The 27,951-nt window shown below is 40.4% G+C and overlaps 1 protein-coding gene across 5 annotated transcripts; it reads left to right on the plus strand.

The window, feature by feature from the left end:
- The first annotated feature begins 559 nt into the window (after window positions 1-559).
- HNRNPR (heterogeneous nuclear ribonucleoprotein R) lies at window positions 560-27,951 on the plus strand. 5 transcript variants are annotated; one of them, XM_074850824.1, is made up of 11 exons: window positions 560-703; window positions 7,105-7,273; window positions 9,565-9,683; window positions 10,109-10,216; window positions 10,925-11,038; window positions 19,097-19,273; window positions 21,982-22,117; window positions 23,222-23,427; window positions 24,136-24,285; window positions 26,355-26,476; window positions 26,664-27,951. In XM_074850824.1, exons 1-11 carry the CDS (start codon window positions 629-631, stop codon window positions 27,274-27,276), a joined length of 1,989 nt encoding a protein of 662 aa, XP_074706925.1. In that variant the 5' UTR covers window positions 560-628; the 3' UTR covers window positions 27,277-27,951. The 5 variants fall into 5 exon arrangements, with proteins under 5 accessions (XP_074706925.1, XP_074706924.1, XP_074706926.1 ...); XM_074850823.1 differs by having other exon boundaries at window positions 568-703; window positions 7,087-7,273; XM_074850825.1 differs by having other exon boundaries at window positions 569-703; window positions 7,108-7,273.

The following is a 27,951-nucleotide window of genomic DNA, read 5'->3' on the forward strand; positions in this document are numbered from 1 at the left end:
AGCCCCGGCACCGGCCGGCTCACGGCAGGACCCGGCTCCAGCAGAGCCCGCCGGGCCCCGGGCGGCGAGTGCTGCCTCAAGGCCGGCGCACAGCCCGCCCGGCGCCGCTGCCCGCGGGATGGGAGAGCCTGGGCCGGGCCCGGCCCGCACCGCGCCTGCTCCACCCGCCGCCCGTCCCCCGGGTCGGGGTTACCCCTGCCGGGCAACGCCCCCACACCGGCAGCCCCGGGCCCAGCCCCGCGGCCCGCGGCCCGCGGCCCCGTCGCCGGCCCCGCCCGGCCGCAGGAGAGGCGGCGCCCGCCCTCGCGCCGCACGGGAGAGCAGGGGGCGGGGCGGGGGCGGCCCCGCGCCGTCCTCGCGCTCCCTTTGTTCGGAGGCCGCGGGCGGCGCTGCCCCTTTAAATCCCCCAGCGCCAGCCCTACCGGCGCGCCGGGGTGAAGGCGCCGCGCGATTGGTTACGGCGCCTCCCTCTCATTGGTCCTCGGGAGGAACGGCGCGTCCCGCCCCCCACGTCTCATAGGCGCCGCTGGCTGCTCGTCGAGAGTGCCAGTTCCTGAGTGGGTGAAGCAGTGGTCCCTGGAAACAGTTCCGGGAAACCCCGCGTGTTGCCGGGGTCGCGCCGCCGTCCATGAGGAGAAGGAGGAGCGCGCGCCATTTGCCGTCGCTGCTTGGGCCCGAGCTGCGCCGCGCAGGCCCCGCTCCGGTGAGTCCCCGGGAGGCGCCGGGGGCGCCGGGGGGCCGCCTCGCGCGGAGGTGTGTGTGGGGGGAAGCTCCGTGGCCGGGGGCGAGGGCTCCCGTGTAGGCCCTTGCGGCGGGGCGGGCAGCCGCGGGCTCCGGGTAGGCCCGGCGGTGGCGGAGGCGGCCCCGGGGCGCTCGCGCCGCGGCGGAGAGCGGGGCGGGGATGCCGCTGGGCGCCGGCCGCAGCGTGTGTCCGTTCCGCGGCGGGGCGAGCGGGCCGGCCGGCCGCGCGCGGGAATTGCGCCGGGGAGCGGCCCGGGGGCGGGCCCTGCGGCCTGGCGGGGGGAGGGCGGCTCGACGCCGCAGGGCGGCCCGGCGCGGGCCCTGCATGGGGAGGGTGGCGCGGCGGCGGGCTGAGGCTGCCCCCGCTCCGCCCGGCCGCGCGGATTAGGTTTGCATGTGGCGGGGAGCCGGGACGCGCTCTTCTCGCGGTGCTGCTGCGAGTAGTGGCGGCGGCGCGACCGTTGCGCTGGGAGTCGGGTCCCGTCTCGATCCCCCTCCCGGCGCGGCGGGGCCGTAACACCGTGATAGTTGAGGCGCGCTGGTAGGCAGCGGCCGCGGCTGCTGCCCGAGCTGCGCTGCGGTGTGCCTGCGGGGACTGAGGAAAGCTTTCAGCAGAAAACGCATCGCTGTTGCCGCGCTCTCTGAAATCTTGCGTAGCGTATGTTCTGGTAGAGCCGGCTGTAGGGAGGGAAAACTGCACTGCACCTACTCACAGCCCTCAGGTTTGCGCTTAATGCTGTGCTTGAGAGAGTAACGCTTGTCAAATGCTCCGAAGGAGGAATTCTCCAGAATTTTGTTGCTAAGACGTTGTTTTTCTTAAATAATCTTTTGCCAAACCTTCAAAAGTTTTGCTTAAATCATTATTACTATTATTTTTAAAATGAGGCTTTAGTTACTGGGTCTTAGCATCCTTGTTACCTGTCAGTTTTTGAATGTGGCTAATTATGTACCTTTTTTAAAAAAGTTGCTTGGATTCCCTTTCCCCTATATGTGACACTAAAAGATCCTGACAGCAGTTTGTGCTGTGAAGGATGCTAATGCTCATGAAGCTGTTTTTTCTTTTTTTTTTTTTTTTCCCTTTGAGATTACACTTTGTTTCATATCTTCTAGAAATAAACATAATTCAACTAGAATTCTGCATCTTGCAGTGTAATTATTTTTTTTTTTACCTACGCAAACTCTGGTGTTTGCAAACTAGCAGAGTCTGCTTGATGATTTTGTATCCTAGAAACTGTATTTCCCATGAGTACATAATATCCTTATCTCTCAGTTTTTCTGTCTAGATGTGAACACTGTTGGAATATATTTGAGCCTCCTGCTAACACTCAACTTACAAGTTTTGTCAAAAAAAGCAATAGTCCTTGCTTTCTTAGGCAAAGATAAGAAAAATTCTTTGAGGATAAAGTCATTAGAACAAAGCTCATTTTTGTTGAAGTGTTGCTTTGAACCGGGGCATCACGAATGTTGTTCTGTATGACACAACCAACCAGATCAGCTATGGCTAACTCCAGGGAGAAACAAGCACAGACTTTATAGTCCAGGTTAGCAAAATGCAGTAGCTGCTGATGCAGTCAGTGTTGTGTTTTAATGGCACTGGTGTGCACCTCGCTAACCTGTCGTGCTGAAGTCACCTCCCAGTGATACTCGTGTAGATACGCAGCGTAGTTTCTGTATGGGCTGTGCTAGTCTCTTGCTTGGCATCATGGTGGAGGCTCTCAGGTATTTTCATTCCATGGGGTTATGGAGTGAGAAAGGCTGAGAACTCTGTGCTGGAGGGGTGAGGGTGCTAACTACGCTTTGTCATAGTCTGCCGCTGAAATGCTGGTATGGAAACCTGGCTACTGTGTAAAGGTCTTCAGGGTGTGTTAACTTTGACACACGTCTTGTAATTCATGCTAATAAACAGTATATCTTGATTAAGCTATTAAAATGTGCTTTCTGAGACTGAATAAGCTATGGAACAAAATAAATGGCTATAATGCCTTCGTGTAAAAAATAAAGGAATGTGCCAGTAATGTTTGTGAACTAGTGAGGCTTTAATAAATCCCCAGTTCAGTCTTTTAATGCGAGTTCTTATCTTCCCCTCACTCATGTGTTTATCTTGCTGTTTTGACAAGAACCTTCTTGAAATGCAAGGCGTAACTGTAGGGACTACACTTGTTTTCTTGTGGTTCATTAAAAAAAACAAAAACAAACAAAAAACCCCCCAAAACTTCCCCTTAATGCTATTTTTAATGTGGTATGACTTAAATGCTTGACACAGATAACATATAAGGAATAGTATCATAAGCAAGTTGAATGACTTTGTTGTGGAGTTTTTCCTGTATCAATTAGTTATGTTTCCTGTGCACCTGAGCTAAACAAGTTTAGTTCCTCCATGAAATCAAAAGTTACATAGCTGAAGGCTGAAAACTCTATTGATGTATAAGCACTGTGAAGCTGGTTATGGTAGTTTGAGATATTGTCTCTTTGCCAGAAATTGCCATTCCTGCTCGTTTAAGCTGTTACTAAGCATGTTTTGCGTTAACTAGACTGTAAATTTATAATTAATTGGATGGAGTTATACTTAGATAGTCTGTGGGTGGCAACCTCTGTTAGAGGCATGGTATAAAACACAGGGAATAGTAACATCATGGCCGTTTAACCGGTGGTTGTCGGATTGAGGCTAAGATCAAGTTTCTGTTTTCAAGGTGCCATACTCTGTCAGGCTCAGCTTTGTGGTTTGTTGTGTTGTTTTTTTTGTTTTTTTTTTCTCTTCTCCCTAGGAAAATTACTATTTGAGCTGTTTGAGTTATTAAACATGAAAAAGAAGGTTGTTTCTGGGTACATAGAAGCACCTGTAATTTTAACCTCCTACTTGTGACATGATTAGATCTTAAAAAAGGGACTAGTCACTTTGCAAATTACTCTCTTGAGATGCAGGAATTCTATGTGAAAGATAGTGGACGGCTGAAAACATGTTTTTTGTCATGTTCGTGGTATTCAGAAAAACATTGTTGGCAAGAACAGTGTGAAGTTTGAAACAAGACAATCCTCTTCCCTGTACACGCAGTTCTGAGGTGGTGAAGCTAGGTAACCTCTTGGGCACCAGTGGAAATTCTCCTTGCCTATGTAAAGTTGGCCCCCAATCTGTATTTATTACTGCTGCTCATTTGGTAAGCACATTTTTGTGTACACTATTTTAAACTCATCCATTTCTGCATGTTTTAAAAACAAAAACATATCCCACACATCTAATATACATAATCCGTTATTTATAATCCACACTTGAAATCTTTTAAACCGGTCTCCCTCTTTCCTAGATATTTGAGTTACTTAATGCAGGTTAATAACTCTTGAGTGCATGGGGGTGCTCTTCTGTGTGGCCTGTCCTGTCCTAGGCTGAGTCACATGGACACACTGCACATGCAAACATAGATATCACTCCTCTTTAATATGCTTTTAATATGTTTTTTAGAGGAGAACAAAAATCTTAAAATCATCGTGTGTTTTCCTTACTGATAAAATACAGTTAAAAAATATTTTGATAGCTACATCTAGTTGATGTTATCTAGAGGGAGAGCTAAGTGTTCTTTTTCAGCTATGACTTTCACTGGGGTGTATCTGCTGAACTTGGAGCACAGATTCAGTATTGTAAGAGGTGTAATTTTGCTTGTTGATGCTTATTCAGGTAGAAAAGTCAGTCTAATCTCAGATATCAGGCCAAGCTTGCAAAGCCAGCAGGGAATCTATTGCTATAACTGTGAAAAGAAATATATTTCTTCTGGATACTGTTGGGACCTGAATATTTTGACAGCTCTGTCGCTTCACAATTTTCCAGAGTAAATTTCTTTAAGAAAGTCTTTTAAATTAAGTTTTGTGACAGGAAATAGCTAAAATTTGAACACCCAAACTGAACCTTTCTGGCTGGTGAACATGCAGAGCATTTGACTTAAGTTCTTTATGAGGATACTAATTCTTATGCAAAAATAAACCATACAGCTAGTGAATTAAAATGCTGAGACTTAATTTACACTGTCTAAAAGCCTACTTAAAAAAGCATTTGATCAGCTGTGGTGCTGTGTAGTAATCTGATACTTAACGGGTTAGATATTGCTCCACACACTGGTGTAAGTTAGTGATGAAGGTAGATGTCTTTTCATGCCGTTAGGCTGCAAGTCTTGCCTGTCAGAAGTTTGAGTTGTTGAACTGCGGATGAGGTGTTTTTGCCTGGACACAGCATAGCTGTTGACCTTTTGTTCAGTTATAGGCAACACTGAGATCAGTGGTAAATTTTTGGGTATGTGACACTTGCAAGCTAATCTGGGTTCACAAAAAAAATGTCCCAGAGCATCACCATAAGCTATTGAAGTGTAGAAGGTACTTGTGATTGTTTCAGATACCTTGTCCGTATTTATGTATTGGCCTAGCCACACAGTTCTTGGTGGGGTTTTTTTGTGTACGGAGAAGACTGTATGTGTAAGCAACTGATTTTATAAGGTGGTAAAAAGGTGAACACAAAAATAACCCCCTCCGTATATCTTTTTTGTGTATATCATCCTATGTGTTTTTGAGAAGAGGGATTGAGAATGATACTGTACCCAAAGCATTTTCAGTTTAACTAAACCCCCTCTGCTCTGCACTGTTTCAGATTGGAGATCTTGCAGAGGCTCTCTAGCAAACAGAAATCTAGCTGATTTTTGTTTTTCATGATTTTTGTAACCTGTAGAAACTTCATGTTCAGTTAGTGTTTTGCGAGTTCAGTTAACACCTGTAATGATAGGTGAGCATTATTGTAGTCTTCAGGTAGCATTTTTTTTCTCTTCTGTAATTAGGCTGTAGGCACGGTTGCTTTTAAGTAAACCGAATCGGTTAGAAAGCAATTTCTCTTCGTCAGGTAACAGTGTGTGTGTAGCAGAATATATGCGCTATGTAGCTACGGAAAACTTCCTTTCTTTTCCACACTAATTGCATAAAGAAGTGGCATCTGACAGAGAAACAATGTGAGGCTGTGTTACTTCTCTCTAAAATTGTCCTTCAAGTCAAGATAGCTTTAGTAAAATCATTACTTTTCTGTCTGAAGAAAATTTTTTTTTTTCCTTGCTCAAGCTTGCAAATCTTCATAGGATATCTTCCAAAAAGTTCATGAGTGGTAGTCTAGAAGGGACGGGTATACAGGTGACTGCTAGAGATGTGGTTATGTTTGGAGACTCGTTTTGCAGCATAGTAAATAGCTTGAGGCTTCAGCATTTTTAAAAAAAATTGTTCTTGAATCATCTTCATACCTGTATTTCAGTACTTAATTGCATTGCTCTGACCATGCTGCATATGTCTACCTGGTTATCATTTCACTGCTGATCATCGACTTCTTCCCTATCCTTTAAAGCCCGAGACTCATCTCATTTCTGAACTTAACGGCTGATCATCCTAATGTTCTCTGCTGGGTAGTTGAATTGTCTTTTGCCAGCCTTTTTATTTGAGTACTAAATATCAGCTGGCTGGCTAATTGAGAAATTGAAACTACTTTTTAATGAATTGGGCAAAGCCCACTGGAATTGTCTGAGAAGATAGTTGTGCATTTTTCAGTGCACATATTTGGAATCAGTTTGTTAATTCTGAAAGCAAGTCTTCTTATGACTATAAGAACTGAAGATGCTGCAGTCATGGCTTCCTTTTAAACCAGTAAGTTACATATTATAAAACAAGTAGCTGTGATTTGTAGAGCTCTTATTTGAGTAAAACTGAAAGCATGGAAACAGTTCAGTTGCAGCTTCAAATCATAATGTGCGTTAGAGTGCAATTTTTCTCTTTCTGTCCTTACTGAGTTCTGACAGTGTCGTGAGAAGGTGTTTGGCTAGTCTTATGCAGCATGTTGGGTTTGAAGGAAGACATGGCAACAAGCCAAGAAAGTGAAAATTAGCAAACAAGTATTGACATTTTTATACTTTAAGCTACCCTGCAGGGGTTATGTGTTCACTACATTTTAAACGATTTTTTAAAAGTAGAAGAATGGGAAATGAAAATAGCACTAGCTCTTCTGATTCTTTGTTGAAGGATGTTCTTATCGTGTCCCCGTACATTCTAGCTGCTATGGTAACCAGTTAACTTACTGACAATCAGCAGATAAAGTTTAGACATCGTTATGTACATGAAGTACATTTTTTTAAAAAAAATTATGTAAATTCTTCCATGTACATTTTCCACAGTATTAAGGGTTGTACTTTCTTTTGAAACTTAGATCAGCTGCATCCAAAAAGTATTAAATAAAACTTTTGATACAGGTCATTTGCAGCATGTATACAAATTAGTTTAGATAAATCATGCATTGTCCTACAACCTAGTTATTTCTGGCTTATTGTAATATAGCTCCTGAATTTTTTCCAGCAGCATAATAAAATGGCTAATCAGGTGAATGGTAATGCGGTACAGTTAAAAGAAGAGGAAGAACCAATGGATACTTCCAGTGTAACTCACACAGAACACTACAAGACACTGATAGAGGCAGGCCTCCCACAGAAGGTGGCAGAGAGACTTGATGAAATATTTCAGACAGGTATAATATGCATTTCTTGTTTCTGACTGGTTATGAAAGTGAGGGCATACCATTTTCAAATTTTTATAGATTAAGGTTTAAAAATTCATTGTTTTTGATCTGTGTAGCTCTGAATGTTTTGCTACTTTGACTTCCCTAAAGGCAAATTGGGTTTGACATTGACTAATTACTTTACACATCCTTAGTGTTGTATGTGATATCTTAGTTGCTTTAGGGCACAGAGCACTAGTTTCTTAGATGTTGTCAAATAAAGATGTATGTTTGAGCATACTAAACTACATTTTTTTTTTTTTCAATCCGAATCATCATTTTGCTTTTACTTTTCTACTGTCAACTCCTCACAGTGGTTCTTAAACACTCAAAGGCTGGATAGGTGACTTAGTGAGGGAAGCAACTAGCTTGTCTTGCCTGGGACTACATTTGAATTGAGTCTGCCTGTGGATTTTTTGTTCTCTCTAGTTCTGAGTGGACAGTTTAATCCATGTTGGTTATTACACTGAAATGTTCAGTTTGACACTAACTGCTTTTCAACAAAGTTGAGGACTAAGCTATCTAGCAAATAGAGTAATATCTTGCTGGTAGCAAGTGGTCTCTGCAACTTCTAGAGAGGTTTCTTTATATACAAAGGTTTTTCTATTTTGTTTTTTGTAACCCCCTTATTATTTTGTCCTATAGACAGAGGCTTCCTTTTCCTCTTTAGAGTGTGTTCTGTGAACAGATTTACAAGAAGCAGTAGAACTGCTCTATGTGCTGATCTTGAATGCCTTGGTGGCAAGATGACAGTTTTTGTTGAAAAGAGTCAAAATTCCACTGATCAAGTGAAGGCAGTTCAAAACCAATACCTTATCAATCTTCAGCATGATACTCTGGCTCACGTGGGTGATGTCTTTTGGAAGTCATTCACAGTGAGCATTCATCGAGCCTTTACCAGCTTTTATTGGCTTTAGACATGCACTTTCTAACTGTGGGTCACAATGATGTGCACTTGATGGTTTGAGAGAAGGTGTAAATGCCTGGGCAGAGGAACTTGTGGGGCTCTAACACGTGTTGCAGTTAGGTTGTGTTGTGAGGAGTTCTCAAGGGATTTAAAAGCTTTTCAGCCCAGAACCTGACTATCTAGCATAATTCCACTGCATGAGTAACCTGAAAAACAGTTATTTACACTTCCTTAATGCCACTGAAGGTGTTTGCATTGTGCAGGGGCTTGTCAGTGAAGCAAACTACTTTTGACACCCGAGCTAAATTTGGGGTTGAATTTAGGGATTTTTAATCTGCTGAGGTCTTATATGAAAGATACAGGTGCCTTCCAATATGCAGGATCACTTCTGAAATGTAGTCCTTGGGCTTGGCACTACTGTGCATTTTTGAAATCAAGTAGCAGTTAAATGATCCGTGTATTTTGGAGATCAAGCTATTGCAAAGTGTGTGGAGTTCTTGGTATCTGTCCTAAATTTCACTGTGTAGTTTAAAAAGTGCAAATCTTAAAGTCTATACTAATCATGCTCCACATCTTATGCAAGTGCATTACAAAAGGAAAGAAATAACCTGTAAAGATCCTTAAAAACAAAAAAAAAGTGCTTCAGAACTGGTCCAATGTTTCTTGGGGGAGTCTGTACCTGTAAAATTAACATTAGCCTTTTCGGGTACATAGCAGGGCTCGAAATAATACCTTTTTGAATTCTGGCTCTCGGAACTGCATAGAGCAACAAAATGAGTTAAAATTATTTTAGACATACAGGAAGTCCACTGATTTTTACTTTTTGAGTTGGAGGAAAGAGCGAACAAACCATTCTACTTCCTAACATTTTGTGGGGTAGAGCTTCATAAGTATTTGTCAGTTAGGTAGCTCTTTTTTCACGTAGGATAGGATACCTGTAATGTTCACACGTCAGCTTACTCTAGAACAGTTCCATTCAAGAGAAGAAAGTGTGAAACTTAAAAGACCAACAAAATCTAAATTATTAGAAGTGAGCCAGAGTTCATTGTTTCAAACCCTGGTGTGTAATACTGCTTTTATGCAGCAGATTGGATTCCTGAATGTTAGAAAACTGTTACACATGGGGTATAATCTTGCACGTCAGTTAGTGCTTAGGTATATACATTTTAATTTAACTTTTTTCATTGTTGTACTCATGTTCTTTCATATACTTGTGTAGGAATATGTAATTATATTAAATGTATAATTCTGTTGCTATGGAACGTAACTTTTTGACTTTAAAAGCAAACTGCATAGTTCTTAGTTTGTATGAAATTCAATAGAAATCTGTAACTTCTTTATCTTTAACTTTTAGGGTTGGTAGCTTATGTCGATCTTGATGAAAGAGCAATTGATGCTCTTAGGGAATTTAATGAAGAAGGAGCCCTCTCTGTATTACAGCAGTTTAAAGAAAGTGACCTGTCGCATGTACAGGTAAGGTGAGAGCTCCAGGAGTGTGAGCACATAAGTATAAATAGCGTTCTGGCATTATTGGCAGGAGAGTTGTAACTTAGAAATTCGTTGATGTTGCTGTATTCTTATATTTCAAACCCAAATCACAAGCCTGTTAAAAATTGCCTTAAATGTGTAGGTATTCGAGTGCAAAGCAAAAGCTCCCAGATAATAAAAATGAGTGTGCAATTGAGAAAATAAGGTAAAATACTGTCTAGAATCTGATGAATTTTTCAGTCTGACAAGTTTGTTCAATTAATTGTTATATTTTTCTAAAGGATTCTTGTGACATTTTGTTTATTGCATTGGCTTGATATAGTGACCTCATGGTACGGAGTGTAAGATTCGGTGGATTCCCAGGGCTTGTCATACACACAATTGAATTATTTTGTAAATTGTATCTACAGAACAAAAGTGCATTTTTATGTGGAGTTATGAAGACCTACAGGCAAAGAGAGAAACAAGGCAGCAAAGTACAGGAATCAACAAAGGGACCAGATGAAGCAAAGATTAAGGTAACATTTAGAAAATACTGGTTATTCTGTACTAACTGATAATATCACCTGTATGCAGACTGAAGTAATTTTGGATGTACTTAAAAAGCATCAATACTACCTGTATAAGTATATTCACACTTGGATTTAAAGAAATGTGTGTGTGGTAGAGATTCAAATGAGAGAGTGCTTGTTCAAAATGCAGATCTTCATGATTAACAATTGCCAAAATGCTTGAACTTAATGTTATGTAAGGCCTATGAAAACATTGATATCTCTGTAAGAATTGTCCAAGTTGTTCTTTTATATTAGAGCTTTTACGCACTCATAAAATTACTTGGAGACTGATTGGACGTTTCAACAAGGTATTAGTATATTAAGAAACTCATCTGTTGTGCAAAAACCTGAGTGCAGAGTGGATGAAAAGAATTGCCTGGTGTTCTGGAGTTCTTGGGGTACTACGTAATAAAATGGAAAAGAAAGATGAGTTCTTTCCAATGACCTTGTAGTATAAAACAAATGTTGCTGTTTGTGGTCGTAGTTCTTTAAACCCTCCAAAATAAGAGGGATTTTTGTAGGTTCTGTCTGTCCATATATATCTTGTATCAAACGTGGCAAAGAGCAGATAAGGAAATGCTTATTTTAAGACAGGTTTTTATTCTTTATATTTTAACCTACTACCCTCTTCCCCCCTCCCCCGGCAGAACTAATGTGACAATTTTTTTTCAGGCTTTGCTAGAGAGAACTGGTTACACTTTGGATGTAACTACAGGACAGAGGAAATATGGGGGCCCTCCTCCAGATACTGTATATTCTGGTGTTCAGCCTGGTATTGGAACAGAGGTTAGTATGTATAGACAAATCTGACTGTTATTTTCTATGTTTGTGCAAACTGATAAATAAGAAATACTTGAAAGTAAACTACATTACAAGTGAAAGCTTGAAGTATTGTAGAGGAAAGCATTCTGTGTGTGTCTTAGGCTTTCTTACGCCTCAGTATTCTGCAAAAGACAGGATAATAGGTTGAGGGGGGAAGAGCAGATGCAATGTACTAGGAAAGGCTATGTAAAGTTTCTTAAAATGTAAAATAGATCATTAAATTGCCAGACTTCATGGACCACCCTAAAGCTTATGGTCCATCGCTTAAAAAGTGGTCAGTGTAGGTATTAGCTCTATAATAGGTGAAAGCGTGACTCAAAGGTATTTGACTCTGTTTACAACATAAACAGAATTTAAGTGACAGTAGCAAGGTCATGCAATGTGCTGGAAGTGAAAAAGTCTTGGGTATTGTATAAAGATACAATATTTTGAAGAGGACAACAGAGATTAGTAATTATTAAGGAATTGTTTATTTACTTTTGTTTCAATCTACATGAAAACATCCTCGATGCTTGCATGGACTGGTGATGAAACTACCATGCTGAAAGAGTCCATGCAGCTTGTTTTCTTTTGTAAATTTTTACATTTGTGCATTCAGAAAAGTGGCTTAGAAGTTGCTTACCAACTTAGTGGTGTTGCCAGGGTGATTATGTGATGGTATAACGTGTTATTTCATTGCACCATGCCTCACTGACATTAGGGAGCATTTCTTTGTCAGTGTGGTCAGACACTGGAACAGGCTTCCCAGAGGGATGGTGGGTGCCCCAGGCCTGGCAGTGTTTGAGGCATTTGGACAGTGCCCTTAATAACATGCTTTAGCTTTTGGTCAGCCCTGAAGTGGTCAGGCAGCTGGACCAGGTGATCATTGTAGTTCCCTTCCAACTCAACTATCCTATTCTACTCATGACTGAAAATACTTGACTGATTTGAAGTATTTTGTGATGATTAGCCTCTTTACGATGTCATAGGAAAGCTGTAAAATTGGCTGTGCTTTAATACTATTAGGAATATGTTTATATCCTTTTAAGTTTCCTGAAGCTTGCTAGGATGGGTAACTTGTAGAAACTCCCTTAAGATAAGAACATAAATGCTTCTGCCGTGAATCAGCATTAGAGGCTGTAGCAAAACCCAGCTAAATAGTTACAGAAACCATACCTCTACCAGATCAATTTATTGCTGGCGTTTTGTAGGATTTAAAGACTGATTACTGCTTTAGATGTGCTGCTTGGTTTTTGACTGGCTGAGATGCTGACCACCTTGCTGAAGCTGGTGTACACTTTATTAAATTTAGTCTTTAGCTCTTGCTGTTGAGCTCTGAGGCATAGTAATCAACAACTTAAGCATGATCTTACGATTTGGTAGACTAGACAGAGCATGTTTGAACACAAGTGACTGGAGATTATTGTGGCACTTTTTTTTTTTCTCCAGAATGAGGTGGGTGTGGTTTGTTTGGGTTTTTTTTTCTTAAGCTTTTGAGAACCACTTCTCTTTTGTCCTCAACAGTTCTGGAGTGTAAATACCTGTTTTCTAATATAGAGGGTAAAAATATGAAAAAGCATAAGATGTATCCCTTTGGATTGTGGCAGTGAGTCTTTTGTGTTTGAAACTTACTTAAAAAATACTGAAGCTCTCCTAGTTTGTGCCAGCTCAGATATGTTGATGCCAGAGCTGTAACTGGCAGTAACGGCAAACTTCTGTTTTTTAAGGATACCCAAGTACTGTTACTGATTTCAGGAAGATACATACTAGGTAGACTTTTGTCCCTCAAGATGTATCAGATCTTTCTACTGTAAATATTTGTATGCCAACTAATTTGTCTTTTTAAAACATAAAGGAATTCATTACGTGTTAACTGAAGCTTTAACTCTCTTTCAGTATGTACTTGAACACTGAGCAGTAAAACTGAAGTATTGACAAACAGTCTTATGGATGTTTGGTGTGTTGAACATTCACAAATTGTCACTGTGAACACTTTGCTGAAAGGGTTATGTGGGTGAAGCTGCCCAGTGTATTTTTTTCCAGTGGTTGGGCTTTAAGAGCAGCTGGACCTTCTTGGAATGTGATTCTGTAATAAAGACAAAGTAGTTACAGCTGTGCAGAAGTTTGGAGGAGAAAATAATTGCAATAGGATTTGATATCAAACTAGAGTATTCGTTTTATTTAAGGATTTGCTGCTCCAGTGTAAAGTATTTTGCTTATAGTGAGGTCATATGATGTTGACACTTGGAGACATTTATGGGCGTTTGTGGGATGAGAATGGAAGCAATTATTTGGGTGTTTCCTTCTCTTGTTACACTGGCTTTGTCATGTGCATCTGCAGATACTGATAACTGCTTATCCTCAAGGGGCTTGTACCTTTGTTTTGTTTAAAATTTCTAAAATTTTTTTCTGCCTTTTCTTACCTCCTCTTATACCAGCTGTTACTTTTAAAGATGACTGGAAGAGTTTTAAAGCTGCTGCTTTTTTTTTCCCCCCCCGAATGACAGCATCTAGTCAGTAGACATATTTGGAAATTCAAGGTCACGATTGAACCTGTGCATCTTGCTAGCAAACTATGAGGAAACTTCAGTTTGGTTACGAAAATGCTTGAGCTGTGTATTTGCTTACCTAGCCTGCAAGGTTTTGATCCCTAGCAGGTTGTTTTGTAGTTAATTCTAAACACTTTGAATACTCTCAATCACGCTGTTGTGACTAGTCTTTGATACAGGAGTTCTTTTGGAGATTCTTTTGTAAACCACCAGATTAGGTTTAAGACAATAGTCAACTTCTTGAATGTCTTTCAGTTATGGATTAGTTTTACATCCTTTGAGATGCTGAAGCTTTTGTGTATACGGTCGGGAAGATGCTTAGAAGTGTCACAGTAAGGATGATTTCTAAAAGGAATGTTCATATTCCATGATGAAAAATAAATTCCTTGCAGAGGGAAATAATTAGAATGGTCCTTGAACTGAAAGATAGTAACTGATGGTTTAAGTAACTTCTCAAGCTTTGCTTAGGCATGCTTGCTCTATCCTAACTGTAGTTTATCGTTTTACTGAAGTGTATATGCAAGCAATGCTGGAAAAAAGAATTTTTTTTCGTATTCCTAAATTCAATATTTTTTACACAAAACTGAATTGTCTTATTGTGGTTTAAAATAAACCAGTTGTTCAGCAACATTAGAGGACGCATAGACATTAGAAACATCTACATAGCAATTTCAGTAACTTTTGAAATTAAGTGCAGACAAGACAAGGAAAGAAAATGTTATAAATATTTAATTAAATTCAGTCACAGTAAGGAGGACTTTAAGTGTATAAGGAACAAAAGGAATTTTAGTCATAAGTCCACTACTAGTCAGGGATGATGAAGCTTTCAGGCAAGACAAGCATTCAGTGTTTCAGTTGGATAATGCTGGATGGTAAATCCAATATCGTATCTGCAGTGTCTGCATTTGTGGGTAATATCTAATGAGGTTAAGCTGTATTTGCTAAACAGGTTAAAATACATTTTTTCACTCTTGATCTTCAGTCTGCTGACTGAGGAGCTTTTAATTTTTAAATTGAGGAAAACTGAAGGATAATTATTTTTCTAAATTTTTTTTTTTCTTTAGAGGAGCGTAACAAAAATCTGACATGTATAAGGCCTGTCCAGACTAATTAAGTAAAAATTAAACAGGTGACTGATGTGGTACTTGATTTCCATCCTTCACCGTATGAATGAATGTAATACCATTTAAGACATCATTTGAAGAACAGGAGGCTGCAGTGATAACTGTAAAGTACCAGCCCTTTACCCCACTGGAAAAGGTATGGGGGGAAGCACTTCTCAAAATGAGCACAGTGCAGGTAGTGTGAAGAAAGTAATTGGCTGAAGTCTGTACTGATTGCTGGAATGGCTTCAGCTTTCTTGAGGGGTCTCCAGATAAAGTAAGTTCTTCTCCTAAAGTTTTGAGAGACTTCTATTTCAGTGTTTTTCAGTGATGTGAATAAAAACTTGAAAATTCTGTAGAGTATTTGCCCATAATGTGCGAGGGTGATGTGCAGGCTGAGATATCTATTATAACCATTTAGGAGGAATTGCTGCATGTCCTTTTCAGAGCTGAAATTTATTGGGTAAGTATGTGATAAACATCATCTTCGAATGTTGTTATCAAAAATGCAAAATTACTTTTAGCTCTGCGAATGGTAAGTTGGTTTTGCATCTGGTTTTCTATGGGTGCATCATCAGAGTTTATAAGAAAAAGAGTAGTTGTGAGGCTAACTTGCAATCTGGAAAATGTTATGTTGCTGGAGACGTTGGGGCAATTTAAACTGCTTTTGTCCATAATAAATTGAATGGGAAGAATCAGATACTGTAATAACTCTAACTTGAGAAGCAGTGGTATAATAAACTCAGCAGGAGTTGAACTAGACAAAGCTTGTGCTGGATTTAGTACACAAATGGAATGTCGTTTTTGTACTGGAAGAACTGTGGGGGTTCAAAGGATTTTGTACTGTGCCAGAATTTTTTTCCACTTCCTTTTTTTTTAATGAAGATTGTAGATTTGGATGAGATGAAGCAGTCATGCGGCCTACATTAATTAACACAAATCTGGCATTTAGGGAAGATTGACTGCAAAGCACACGAAGGGCACTATTAAACAGAGAGAGGTTTTGAGGAAGCTCTTGCAGTGTACTGCACTTCTGTTGGCTTGCGATGACAACAGAAGGGGCTCAGTTGATGTGTCTTCAGTTATTTCAACATCTAGAGTGCAGAAGTGGATTGCACCCCCAATAATGCTCTGTGAAGTTGTCCATGGAACTGAAATTGAATTTTTTCCTAGTTAAGACTTTTCATAATTAATCTTCTGAAACAGTAATACGAAAGTAAAATGGAGTACTTTGTACAAATCCTTTAGGAAGCAAAGCTGGAAGAAGTAAGTCTAATGGTCAGTGATTCCAACAAAGGCCCAGAAGTGATGCGGTTGCATCCTACAAGATCTCTTCTATATTGTTTTGCTGATAATGCCAGTTTCCAGATTTTTTCCACAGTACTGTTGTTGTGGAACTAAAAAACGAAACAAGAAATCTGAGACGTACATTCTTTGGTATTTCAGCAACTTTATTCAAGCTTATCAACATACATCTGCTGTAACTTTTTTTTAATATTTCTTCTGATCCTTGCAAGATGTTCACCTGATGTTTGTCCTGTCTGATACTGATCTTGTAGTTCATTAACATATTAAATTCACAGGCTCAAAGCAAATTCACTTGTACTTGAATTACTCCCACAGAGTTATCTAGTCCTTCCAGTATAGATGGAAGCTACCTAGTATATAGGTCTGATATGAATGTATTCAAATTAAACCCTTAATTCTGTTTCTCATACTCACTTCTAGAGTGTATTACCTGAACTGAACTGTAGTAACAGTCTTGTGGAATTGTCAGTGATCTAAAGTTTGTAGGAAGTGAGCCAAAAAGACTGGAAAGAAGGAGGAAACAGAAGCTTTCAGGATGGTAAATATTTGGTAAATAGCTGGAAAAGTAGACTGTATTTGGATTAGGGTTTTTTCTTTTCCTGAAGTTTTCTGTTCTGGTGTGTCATGTTCAGTTTCTGCTGGAAATGGTGGTATCTGAAACAATTCAGTGCCAAGTTTTTACATTTGACTGACTTAATTACAGTTTGTGGAGAGTTCAACTGACAGTTTCACTGTCTTAGTAGCAAGTTTTCTTGTGCATTTCCATGATGGTATTATTTTTTTGTTTTTCAAAACTGCACGTGGGTTTTAGAATGAAATGTTCTAGGTAAAGACAATAGAAATCCCTACAGAGAGGTATTTCCAAGCTTTTTGGGGAGACGGGATGGGGGAAAGCCTGTTCTGCCATTAAAGTTTCACTCAGTATGATAAATCCATTCCTCCCCCCCCGCCCCCCCCAAAAAATCATGGTCAGTTGGCATTTACACTGAACTGAGAGAGGCTAGGCTAAGTGGAAGAAATGTTCTGGAAACTGAATTTCAGGAGTATCTGTTTAACATGAAGAAACATCTAAAGGTTCTAGCTTTCATTTGGAGGAAAATAATTTGTTCCACATTTTTAAAATCAGAGTCATCACACTCTCCTCACGAGTTTGTTCATGTTAATACTTACGTGGACATTCTGAGTGTCTTTAGTTTTGGAATTATCTGATAAGCCTTCAGTGCCAGGTATGACTATGGCAAGGCCTCGCCTCAGTGGAAAAGGTTGACTACTTCTAGCTTTTTTACTACAAAAAAATATTTGAAGCTAAAATAAATAGAATTTGATCTTAATGGGAATTTGGAATGTTTTGCTGTATTAGCAATTCAGAGATTTTGAGAATTCAGGAGACCTGCAGTGATTAAACAACTGGGGGAGGGGGGAAGCTTTCTAGGGAGACCTCAGCTGAAGAGATTGAACTCCTTAACAAAACTTTACCAAAGTATATTGTTATTGTTCTACGTGAGGAACAAAACCAGGAGGACTCCAGGTTTTCTTACACAAATATTAAAACATTGTTGTGGTTTGAGCCTAGAGGACAACTGAGCACCGCTCGCTCACTCCTTCCCCCTCAGGAGTGGGAAGCAGACTATAAAACAAAAGGCTTGGGAATCAAGACAAGGACAGGGAGGGATGAGCCACCCATTATGGTCACAGGGAAAGACAGACTCCTTGGGGGGGAAGAAAAAGAACATAATTTTAATTCAAACACCACCACCACTTAACAGAGTAGGACAGTGAGAAAATACAACCACATTGTAAAAACCTTTCCCCCACCCCTCCCTTCTTCTTGGGCCCAGCTTTGCTCCCAATTTCTCTCCCTCCTCCCTGCCAGCGGTGCAGGGGGCAGGAGATGGGGATTGTGGTCCGTTCATCACTCCTTGTTTCTGCTGCTCCTTCCTCCTCAGGGGGAGGACTCCTCACCCTCTTCCCCTACTCCAGTGTGGGCTACCTCTCACGGGAGACAGTTCTCCACAAACTTCTGACATGAGTCGCTCCCACGGGCTGCAGCTCTTCATGAATTGCTCCAGTGTGGGTCCCACCCGTGCATTGTGATCTTCCCAGCGCCGAACTACAACTGTGGGGGCTTCCCGCAGAGTCCCGGCCTTCTCTGGGCGCAGCCTCTGCTCTGGTGTGGGGTCCTCATGGGCTGCAAGAGGGCACCTGCTCCCCTGGTAATCTCCGTGGGCGCAGGGCACAGCCTGTCCTCTCGCCATGGGCTGAGGGGGGTCTCTGCTCCGGCACACCTCTCCCTCACCCCCTTTTCTTCCACTGACCTTGGTGGTTGCAGAGGTGTTGTCCTTGCAACTCCTCCTCACAACTCCAACTCCTCCTCCCAGGTTCCCCTACTTAAATACATTATCGCAGAGGTGCAGCCACCGTTGCTAATTGGCTCAGCCCTGGCCAGAGACTTGGAGCCCGGGGGGGCTTTGAGAAGCTTCTCACAGAGGCACTGCTGTAGCCCCCACCCCCACTACACACACACAAAACCAACACATACATTCAGTTGGTGGAAGTTGAAACAAGCAGACTAGAAATGAGATTACAGTATATATTAAAAGTGAGAAGTGTGCATCAGGCAATTTCAGGCTTTTTGTAGATTTTTTTTTTTCTGTCTCTGTAACTTTCCAATGAAGATTGAGTTACAGAATGGTTTGCAAGTACTGCAAGAGCAAGGATGTGCTTGGCCTGCATTAACATAGGATACCTGGCTAGATAGTTTGTAAGATCTTTGGTTTTAATTGCCAGATTATAACCAGGTAAGAACAATTTACCTCTGCACTGGTGGAAATCTACAACCTCTCCAATATAAATAACAAAACCAGGTTTTCAGTAAGTTAAACATAGTAGTAACAGCAGGAGGCCTAGAAGACTTAGTAGGACATACATAATGTTGGCCACAGGAAATCAGGCTGCGGTGATGGCTGCAGTGTTTCAGCTGTGATGGTTTATGCTGCAGTGTGCTTCCTTTCCCAGGAACTTTCAAGTATTAAAAGTTAAGTTTGTATTTCTGAAAAAGCTTTAAGTGTCCTCTTCCTTCTTAGGTTTTTGTTGGTAAGATTCCCCGAGACTTGTATGAAGATGAATTGGTACCACTCTTTGAGAAAGCTGGTCCGATCTGGGATCTGCGCCTCATGATGGATCCTCTTTCTGGTCAAAACAGAGGTTATGCTTTCATTACCTTTTGTAGTAAAGATGCAGCACAGGAAGCAGTCAAACTGGTGAGTAATTTATTTTCAGACTGGACAAGATAATGTAAACAGCAAGTGTGTTGGTAATCTTTTAGACAATGAAGTCTTTGAAGTGCTTCATTAAAGCATCCATTGACAGGCTCAAAATTTTACTTTCTTAAAAATTGCTTCCTGATTTGATTTAGTATATACAAATGACATTCTACTTCTAGGACCATAGTCTTCTATGGCCTACTGCAGTCTGCTAGAGTACTTAGGTGATTAGAGTAAGAGCTTTCTTGATCACAACTGGAAAATATTTTCTTTAAGCTTCACTGTTTAAGTTTTATCACCCTTCCTACTACAGAGAGCTACTTAGAGATGTTTGCTGCTGCTGTGGAGGAGGTCTCTGACTTTGGTGCTCTTTATGGTTCACAGTGGCCTGTACTTCTTTCCAATGGCAGTCATGCTGTCAGCTCACTACACAGAAACCTGACTTGGTCTGCATCTAGATGGTTTGGCAAAGGATACAGAGCGATCCCATGAAAGTTAAAATGAGAGGCAGCAGTCTGACTGGGGCCCTGGTTCATTTGGCCTTGCCTCTGCCTGAGAGGGAGAAGTAGAATTAGGCAGATCAGTGTGTATCATACAAGGTTTTGGATATGGCTGTGAAATACTGCTTGTATTTTGAACCTAAACAGGTGAAATGCTTTATCTCAATTGCCTTAGCAGAATTCAGCTGATCCTGTATGAATAAGTGGGGGGGAAACCTAAGCATCTAGTTAAGCTGGGGTGGTGGTGGTGGGAAATTCACCAAACAAACCAACCCAAAAAAACCAAAACCTAGAGAAACTTACGAAGCACTTCTATTCCATTGTAAAGGCTTCAGAAGGAGTCATTGCCTCTAAATGATCCAGTGTTTGTTCCCTCAAGTAGTTTAATGCATTTGGAAATAGTTACAGTTGTTAGGCTTCCAGGACTGGGAGTTGCATGGCCCTGCTTAGGCTTTTTTCCTTTTTAGAACCTACTTGGATGTTCCCTGAAGGAGATGCATTAAGTATGTTTTTAATTGATTGCTTCTGGGTTTCAGTGGTTGAAGATGGTGGATATGAGTTACTGTCACTTATGAAGGAAAAATTGTTCTGGAAATTTTTTCTTTTTTTGACCAAGTTGAAGGTGCTTAGAGTTGCTACTTTAAATTTTTACTGATTGAGGGAGATGAAAGGGAAGATGCTGAAGTGACAGGAGACGTATCAAGCAATGCGCCACTGATGGAAGACTGGCCTCCTTACCCTGCATATTGTACCAAATAAGTGAATTTGTGTGACTATATTCCTTAAGTCCTGTATCTGGATTCCCTTCCCCCTACCTCCTCTACCCTACCATCACCTGGTAATGGGGCCAAGCTTGTCTGTTGGAAGATATTTCACCTAAATACTATTGGGGGAAAGGAAAATGGGGCAAACATTTGCTCCAAAATGTAGCATGTTAAACCTTCATAGCAAAGTGAGGTTCTTTCAGAAAATAAACTTGAAATTTTGAAGTCTTGGTTTCTCTACACCAGGTGGGCCTTCTGCTTGTGTTTTCAGGTACCAATGGGAATGGAATTGATTGTAGGTAAAATGGCTTTCTAAAATAAGTTGTAATTTGAAAAGCAGATTCAGATTAAGTTCATGGCACTGGAACACAAAGTTTTATTGTGTTATGAATTGCTGTTATATCTGAAGCAAAATTCTGAGATGTTTTTGTCTTCCCTAAAGTTATCTTTTTTTGATAGGCTGTGTAGTTCTTGAATATGAAGAAGGTTACTGAAGGTATTGCTCTGTCATCTGTATGTCAGCATCTCAGCTAGGGTAAAATGGCTGAAAAGTTGCTTTTAAGGAATTGGATAAGATTTTTGGAAGCTGGCTGACGATCAGACATCTATCCTCTTAGATTGTGTTTGAAAATTCTACCTAAAACAAAGATGATGTCTATCTTTAATTCTTTCATATATATATATATACACACACACACATACACACAGAGAGGTATTTATTTTTTTTAAAGGTTGAACTCTTGTACCTTTAAAAGACCTACCAGGAGTGTTGGTGTTCAGAGTAATCCAACTGTGGGTACAAGCATGATGTAGTGGGTTAAATTTTTTTTTAATGAGGAGTTTTAAAACTTAACAGTAAAATTTATAGAGTCCTAGCATTTACAAGGTCAAAAAAATCCCTGCTGTGGGGATGGGGGTGGTGGTGGTGGGAACAAGGTCACACACTGATTTAGACTTGAGTATCTCACAGCAGATAAGCTCACTGTTTAAAAGCTATCAAAGTGGAAGAACTCACAGTATCTATAATGCTATGTATTTGCTTATTAATAACAGCAGCAATGACTGACACTGAGTCCCAGCACAGCAAGCAGTCACCAATTGTCTAGGAAGATCTTTCAAGTTTGAGATAAACAGTAGGTGAATGAATTTACCCCGTGTGATTTGTATCTGTTACGTGTGTTCCTCGTACATCAGTTTCTTTCTAGCTTTCCATTCAGCAGAACTTCAGAAGTTTCTATGGAAAACCGAAGCTCAGCAATGTTCTTCCAAGTGAATGCTGACCCAAATACTGCAGTTCTAGTAATTCTCTTGCAATGTGAATTCAGTATGCTACATATAAAAGCCATAGATCATGAAGAAAAGAGCTGATTTTATGATTTGGGGGATCTTTTTATCCGTATTACTGTGGATAAAGCAAATGAATGGCTTTTTATTTTCTTAGTGTGACAACTATGAAATCCGTCCTGGGAAGCACCTTGGAGTATGCATCTCTGTGGCAAACAACAGGTTATTTGTTGGGTCAATTCCAAAGAACAAGACTAAGGAAAACATACTGGAAGAGTTCAGCAAAGTCACAGGTAAGACCTTCTTAATGAGTTTTTCACACTGATCCCAAAATACCATTTGGTGTCACTGTTTTGTAGGTCCAGTTGTTTGACAGGTGTGTTCAGCTATCACTTAAACTATTTCCAAGATGGATTCCGAATTTGTTTCTGGTAGAAATTTTGTATATCAAATATATTTTATAGTGGAATGTAAAGGGACTAGTGTCTGTTTTACTGATTGTTAAATTAATGGTGATGTAGGTTTACAATTTGAGATGGAAACAGCACAGATGAACTCAGATAAGTGAAGGTCCTAATTCTGTTACCTGTTCTAGCTTCCTCTTGAAGGCTCTGTATTTGTAACTGGATCTACAGTAAATTCTGCTTTCACAACTGAGAAGTTTTTGGGGAGACTCAAAGAAACGTATTAAGTTGAATGATGGGGAGGAGAGAATACTAAATCAGTTTAGAGGGAATGTTATTGTAGAATAGTTAGTAGCGGACTAATTTCTGTCCCAGTTCTTCAGTGTTGTTCCCCTGTATATGCAGCAAATAGAAAGAGAAGAAGTCGGCTCGTGACTGGAATGATGCTTCTGCTTTAAACAAGACATTGAGGTCTTGATCACCTGCTCTTGTTCCTGTAGGAGAGTTTTAACCTACTGCTTCTTTTTTAGGATTGTTCTTTATAAGTACTTCAGGGAAGTGGTGAAAACAGAAGGTCAATATTCATTTAGTTCTCTCTCCTCTTTTTGGAGAGATGTGAAAGAAATTCTTTCCAGCTTTCCCTGGGAGGTAGGGGAGATGCCACCTATTAACGCTGACTGCTTTTCAAAAATGTAAAAACGGTAAAACAAAATACAGAAAATTTACACTGTGTGACCTGTTCAGGTTGATGTTTTGCAGGGCCTAATTGTGAAATAAATTTGTTCTGGAGAACTTCACCTGCTGTGCGACCTGTTTCTGGCTAAATTGGATGGATATCTGTTACTTGTTTTGCTTTTCTTGTGCTCCCTCCCCCTTTCAGGTGTTAAATTCAAAGGCTGTGTATTAAAAATACAAACAAGTGAAGGGATTTTAGAGTAGGTTCCAGATTTTTTCTTTTCTTTTGAAGCTTAATACTAAAGACCTGTTTTTCAGAGGGTTTGGTGGATGTAATCTTGTATCATCAACCTGATGATAAAAAGAAGAATCGAGGATTCTGCTTCTTGGAATATGAGGATCACAAGTCAGCAGCACAAGCTCGCCGCCGCCTGATGAGTGGGAAAGTAAAAGTCTGGGGAAATGTTGTGACAGTGGAATGGGCTGATCCAGTAGAGGAACCTGACCCAGAAGTCATGGCAAAGGTAAATAAAAACTTAACTGGATGCTCTTGTGCTTTGGGAGGAATTTCTTTATGCCATAGTGACAAAGATTTGTTCCAGTTGAACAATGCTGGTTTTGAGGCACAAAAAGCAGTTAGAGGGCATTTGCGTAGTAAGCCATGCAAAGTGGCATCGTCTGAGTGCTGCAAATTAGTTGCCATTGTACGACGTTAGGAACATGTTGTTGTAACCTGCTGTTCCCATTTAAACTAGTAGTGTACAGGATTATCCTCCTGGATTGGCACATCAGTCATTCATTAGCAGTAGAAGCAGATAATGAACAACTAGGTGGGTATCTTGTAAAACTATTTTCCAGAGTGAGATGAAGGTGAGGTTCAGCATAGGGAATGATGTGCTCTTCATCCCTGTGTTTTGGGATAACTCTTTGCTCTTGAGATCTATTACTAAAATTTTACTGGGATTTGTAGCATCCCAGAAGCAGAAAATCAAAGTTGGATATTCTTCTGGTCACAGAAGGGAACTGTGAAAGGAGAGAAGTTGTAGAAACTTCATACAGGTAACTAACAACAAGGCTATTTTCTTTTTTTTTTGGCAGGTACAGAATTCATAAGGTTACCCAAAATTTTTTAATGCAGGGAAGAAGGGAATAACATCCTACTAGTTTATGTTAGTTTCCTTTGAGGTTTGACTTTCAAAGATTACAGCTTTCATTCTCGTTTTTTTCACCAGGTGAAAGTTTTATTTGTAAGAAACTTGGCCACTACTGTGACAGAAGAAATTCTTGAGAAATCCTTTTCCGAATTTGGAAAGCTGGAAAGAGTAAAGAAGTTGAAGGATTATGCTTTTGTTCATTTTGAGGACAGAGGTGCAGCAGTGAAGGTAGGTTGATTATTCTTTCCTGGCTAATTTGACATGAGCAGTTTATTTTGTACAAATGGTTTCAAGAAGTTTCTTTACAGTACATACCTAGATAAGACAATGTGTAGAGCCCATTTAATAAAGTTCCCATTGCGAGAATTTTAACACTAATAATTTTGTTCCTATGATTTCAGTAGCTAGGAGGATGTGAAAATTGCAAAGGACAAAACTGTAGCAAGTTAACAAGTAGACTGGAAAAGAGGTATAGACCAATGCAGGAGAGTCTAGAGAAGAGGAAAAAAACCCAAACAGATCAACCTAGACAATTTTTCTGAGGAAACACTGACAGAAGGTATCAGTTGTCTCTCAAAGACCCCTGTTTAAAGGCTGTCTGTTGTTTTGGAGCAACAAAAGTATTGAATAGAAATTGCAAGATAATCCAAAAAATGCTTTGTGAAAGGGAGAAGAATGGCACTAGCAGCTCCCTGAATGCATTATCTATTTTTAACTCTACACGCTCCCTAGAAGGTTTCTTCTGAATGAGTTCTTAGACATTGGAGGTCATTATTGTAAGCTTCAAAGGTGTCTTCCTTTGTAGCGAAGAGCAGTTGAGAAAGTCATTAATCTCTGCTGTTTGTCAGTGGATTGAATTCTACAGGAATTACTCCGTCTGTTCTTTAAATCCATAGTTTATGGGGGGAAGGAGGAGGGGAGGTGTTTTGCACCTGGGAGTCTTGAGCGAGTATATTGTATGTGGTATATGTGGCTACATAGTTCAAAGGCTCTTTACTCAACCTTAGTAATTTTACAACAATTTAATGGCTTACAATTTTCCTACCTACTAAAACAGGGTTTAGAATACTCTTGAGTTTGCATGTCGCTCACAATTAGTGAAGTTGAAGTCAGTTTGGATAGGTTTAGACCATGTCTAAGAAAGGGTAAGAGATTGCTGACAGAAAGGGTGAGCTCCTGACATGTTCTGTTGTAGTATGTCTTTAAACTCTCACCAGTCCTGTCCCACTAGACCTTTCTTCTAAATGCTCTGTTAGATTTGAGCAACTGAAAACTCGCAGTTTCAGTTGTTGAGAAAAGATAGATTGAACGCAGTAGAGCAGAGCATCTCTAATGCTCATCTTCGCTGAAACAAGCTGGAACGCTACCGCATCTGCCCCGTGTGACTGACTTATGGCTGCTAAATTGGCTTATGAATTTTGAGATTTTTGTATATGGGTGTGTTGTTTGTTTTCTAATGAAAGCGTTATGGCATTAACACATGGAATGCATGGAATTGGCTCATGGATTCCAGTGTCTACTTATTTTCATACCTTTTTGAAATCGCCATGATCACTAATATTTTCGAGGCCTGTAGCTGTTCAGTCATGTAACTGTACAGACATGTGAAGTCTGTGTTAATGCAAATGTTAATACCCAGAAATGTTAAATGCAAAGCAGATAACTCCAAGTAAAGAATTGTCCTAATCATACTTTGTGTATGTATATTAAGCTCTCTTTGTGCATTTGATAATTGCACATTACTTCTCTGGAAGATTCTTGCCTCACTTGATGAGATCACCAAATTTCAGTAATTATTTTTTTTTTCCTGCTCAGGTATGTGTCCCCAGAAATACTTGGTTTCCTCAGGCACTCATGTAGCATGTTCAACTAGCTAGGAAGCCCAAATATAAAAAAAACCTCTTTTTCTTGTGTGTGTGTGCTCTACCTGGCTTAAAAGTCCAGTGAGTGTCATGTGAGTAGTGAGAACTTATGTCAGAGTATTTCTGAAACATTTCTAGGGGATATAGGAACATAAACAGTGATGGTTACGTCTGGTTTTTTTTTCTTAAATAATGCTCTATGTGTTTTAATTCCATTCTTCTACCTTATGATATAAAGAGATTTTTTTTTTTAAATGCTGCTAAAGCGGGACTTGAAAGAATAATATGTAACATTCTGTTTGAGTAGCACAGAAATGAAGCACATGGCATAGTTCAGCCTGGAGCAGCCCAACCATCTGGTTTCTTTCAGTAAGTTTTAGTTTCCTTTTGAATGGAAGCAAATTTTTAGATGTTTCTCTTCTAATTTTTGTACAGGCTATGAATGAAATGAATGGGAAAGAGATAGAAGGGGAAGAAATTGAAATAGTGTTAGCAAAGCCACCGGATAAGAAAAGGAAAGAACGTCAGGCTGCCAGACAGGCCTCCAGAAGTACTGCGTGAGTGTTCATTCTTGCACTACCTTAATACTGCAGAATGAAGTTCTGCTCTAAAATATGAGTCAGTTTAGAAGAACTTGAACCACTTTTCTCCATGTTGTGTATTGTTAATCAACAAGGGGAAATTTATACTTTATTTTGGAAGACTTTTGAAGATAAATAATTGCGTGTTTCTTTTTCTTAATAGGTATGAAGACTATTATTACTACCCTCCACCTCGCATGCCACCTCCTATTAGAGGCAGAGGCCGTGGAGGGAGAGGTGGATATGGCTATCCCCCAGATTACTATGGCTATGAAGATTATTATGATGATTATTATGGTTATGACTATCATGACTACCGTGGTGGCTATGAAGATCCCTATTACGGCTATGATGATGGCTATGCTATAAGAGGAAGAGGAGGAGGAGGAAGGGGTGGGAGAGGTGCCCCTCCACCACCTAGGGGGCGGGGAGCACCACCACCAAGAGGTAGAGCTGGCTATTCACAGAGGGGGGCACCCATGGGACCACCAAGAGGAGCCAGGGGTGGGAGAGGGGGTCCTGCGCAGCAGCAGAGAGGACGTGGTGCTCGTGGAGCCAGGGGCAACCGTGGGGGCAACGTAGGAGGCAAGAGAAAGGCAGATGGGTACAACCAACCTGATTCCAAGCGCCGTCAGACCAACAACCAGCAGAACTGGGGCTCCCAACCCATCGCTCAACAGCCGCTCCAGCAAGGTGGTGACTATGCCGGTAACTATGGTTACAATAATGACAACCAGGAATTTTATCAGGATACTTATGGGCAACAGTGGAAGTAGACAAGTGAGGAGGGATTGAGAATATTGGAAACATAGAATTGGCTATAGCTCTACATCCTTCAAAACAAAATTGGCTTAATGTTTCATCCTTCAGTAGCGATTGGCTGCCATTTGTATTGGGCTGAAGAATCACTCTATTGTGTATATACTCGAGTCTCTTAGTTTTCTTTTTTCATAAACGCACTTGGACATTACTGGGCTTGCAGAATTCCTGAACTCCATATGGGGTTTCAATGCTTTTATCATTTTAGGCTTCATTTTAGCAGTTTAAAAGCAGGAATGGCACACTGTTCAATCATGATTTTGCAGAACCTCTGGTTTTGGACAGTTTTTGGTTTTTTTTTTTTTTTTTTTTGGATTTGGGATAGACTACATAGGAGTATGCTGTACATAAAAGTAAAAGCTAGTGCTTTGTCTTAGTAGTTTTAAGAAATTACAACAAATTAAGTTTTCTTGTATTGAAAATAACATGATTGTATGTTTTGCATTCCTAGAAGTAGGTTAACTGTGTTTTTAAATTGTTATAACTTCACACCTTTTTGAAAATCTGCCCTACAAAATTTGTTTGGCTTAAAACGTCAAAGCCGTGGCAATTTGTTCCTTGATGTGATTGTATTTCCAATTTCTTGTTCATGTAAGATTTCAATAAAACTCAAAAATCTATTCAAAACATTA

This window comes from Strix aluco, chromosome 26 (genome assembly GCF_031877795.1).
Source record: "Strix aluco isolate bStrAlu1 chromosome 26, bStrAlu1.hap1, whole genome shotgun sequence".
NCBI classification, from domain to species: domain Eukaryota; kingdom Metazoa; phylum Chordata; class Aves; order Strigiformes; family Strigidae; genus Strix; species Strix aluco.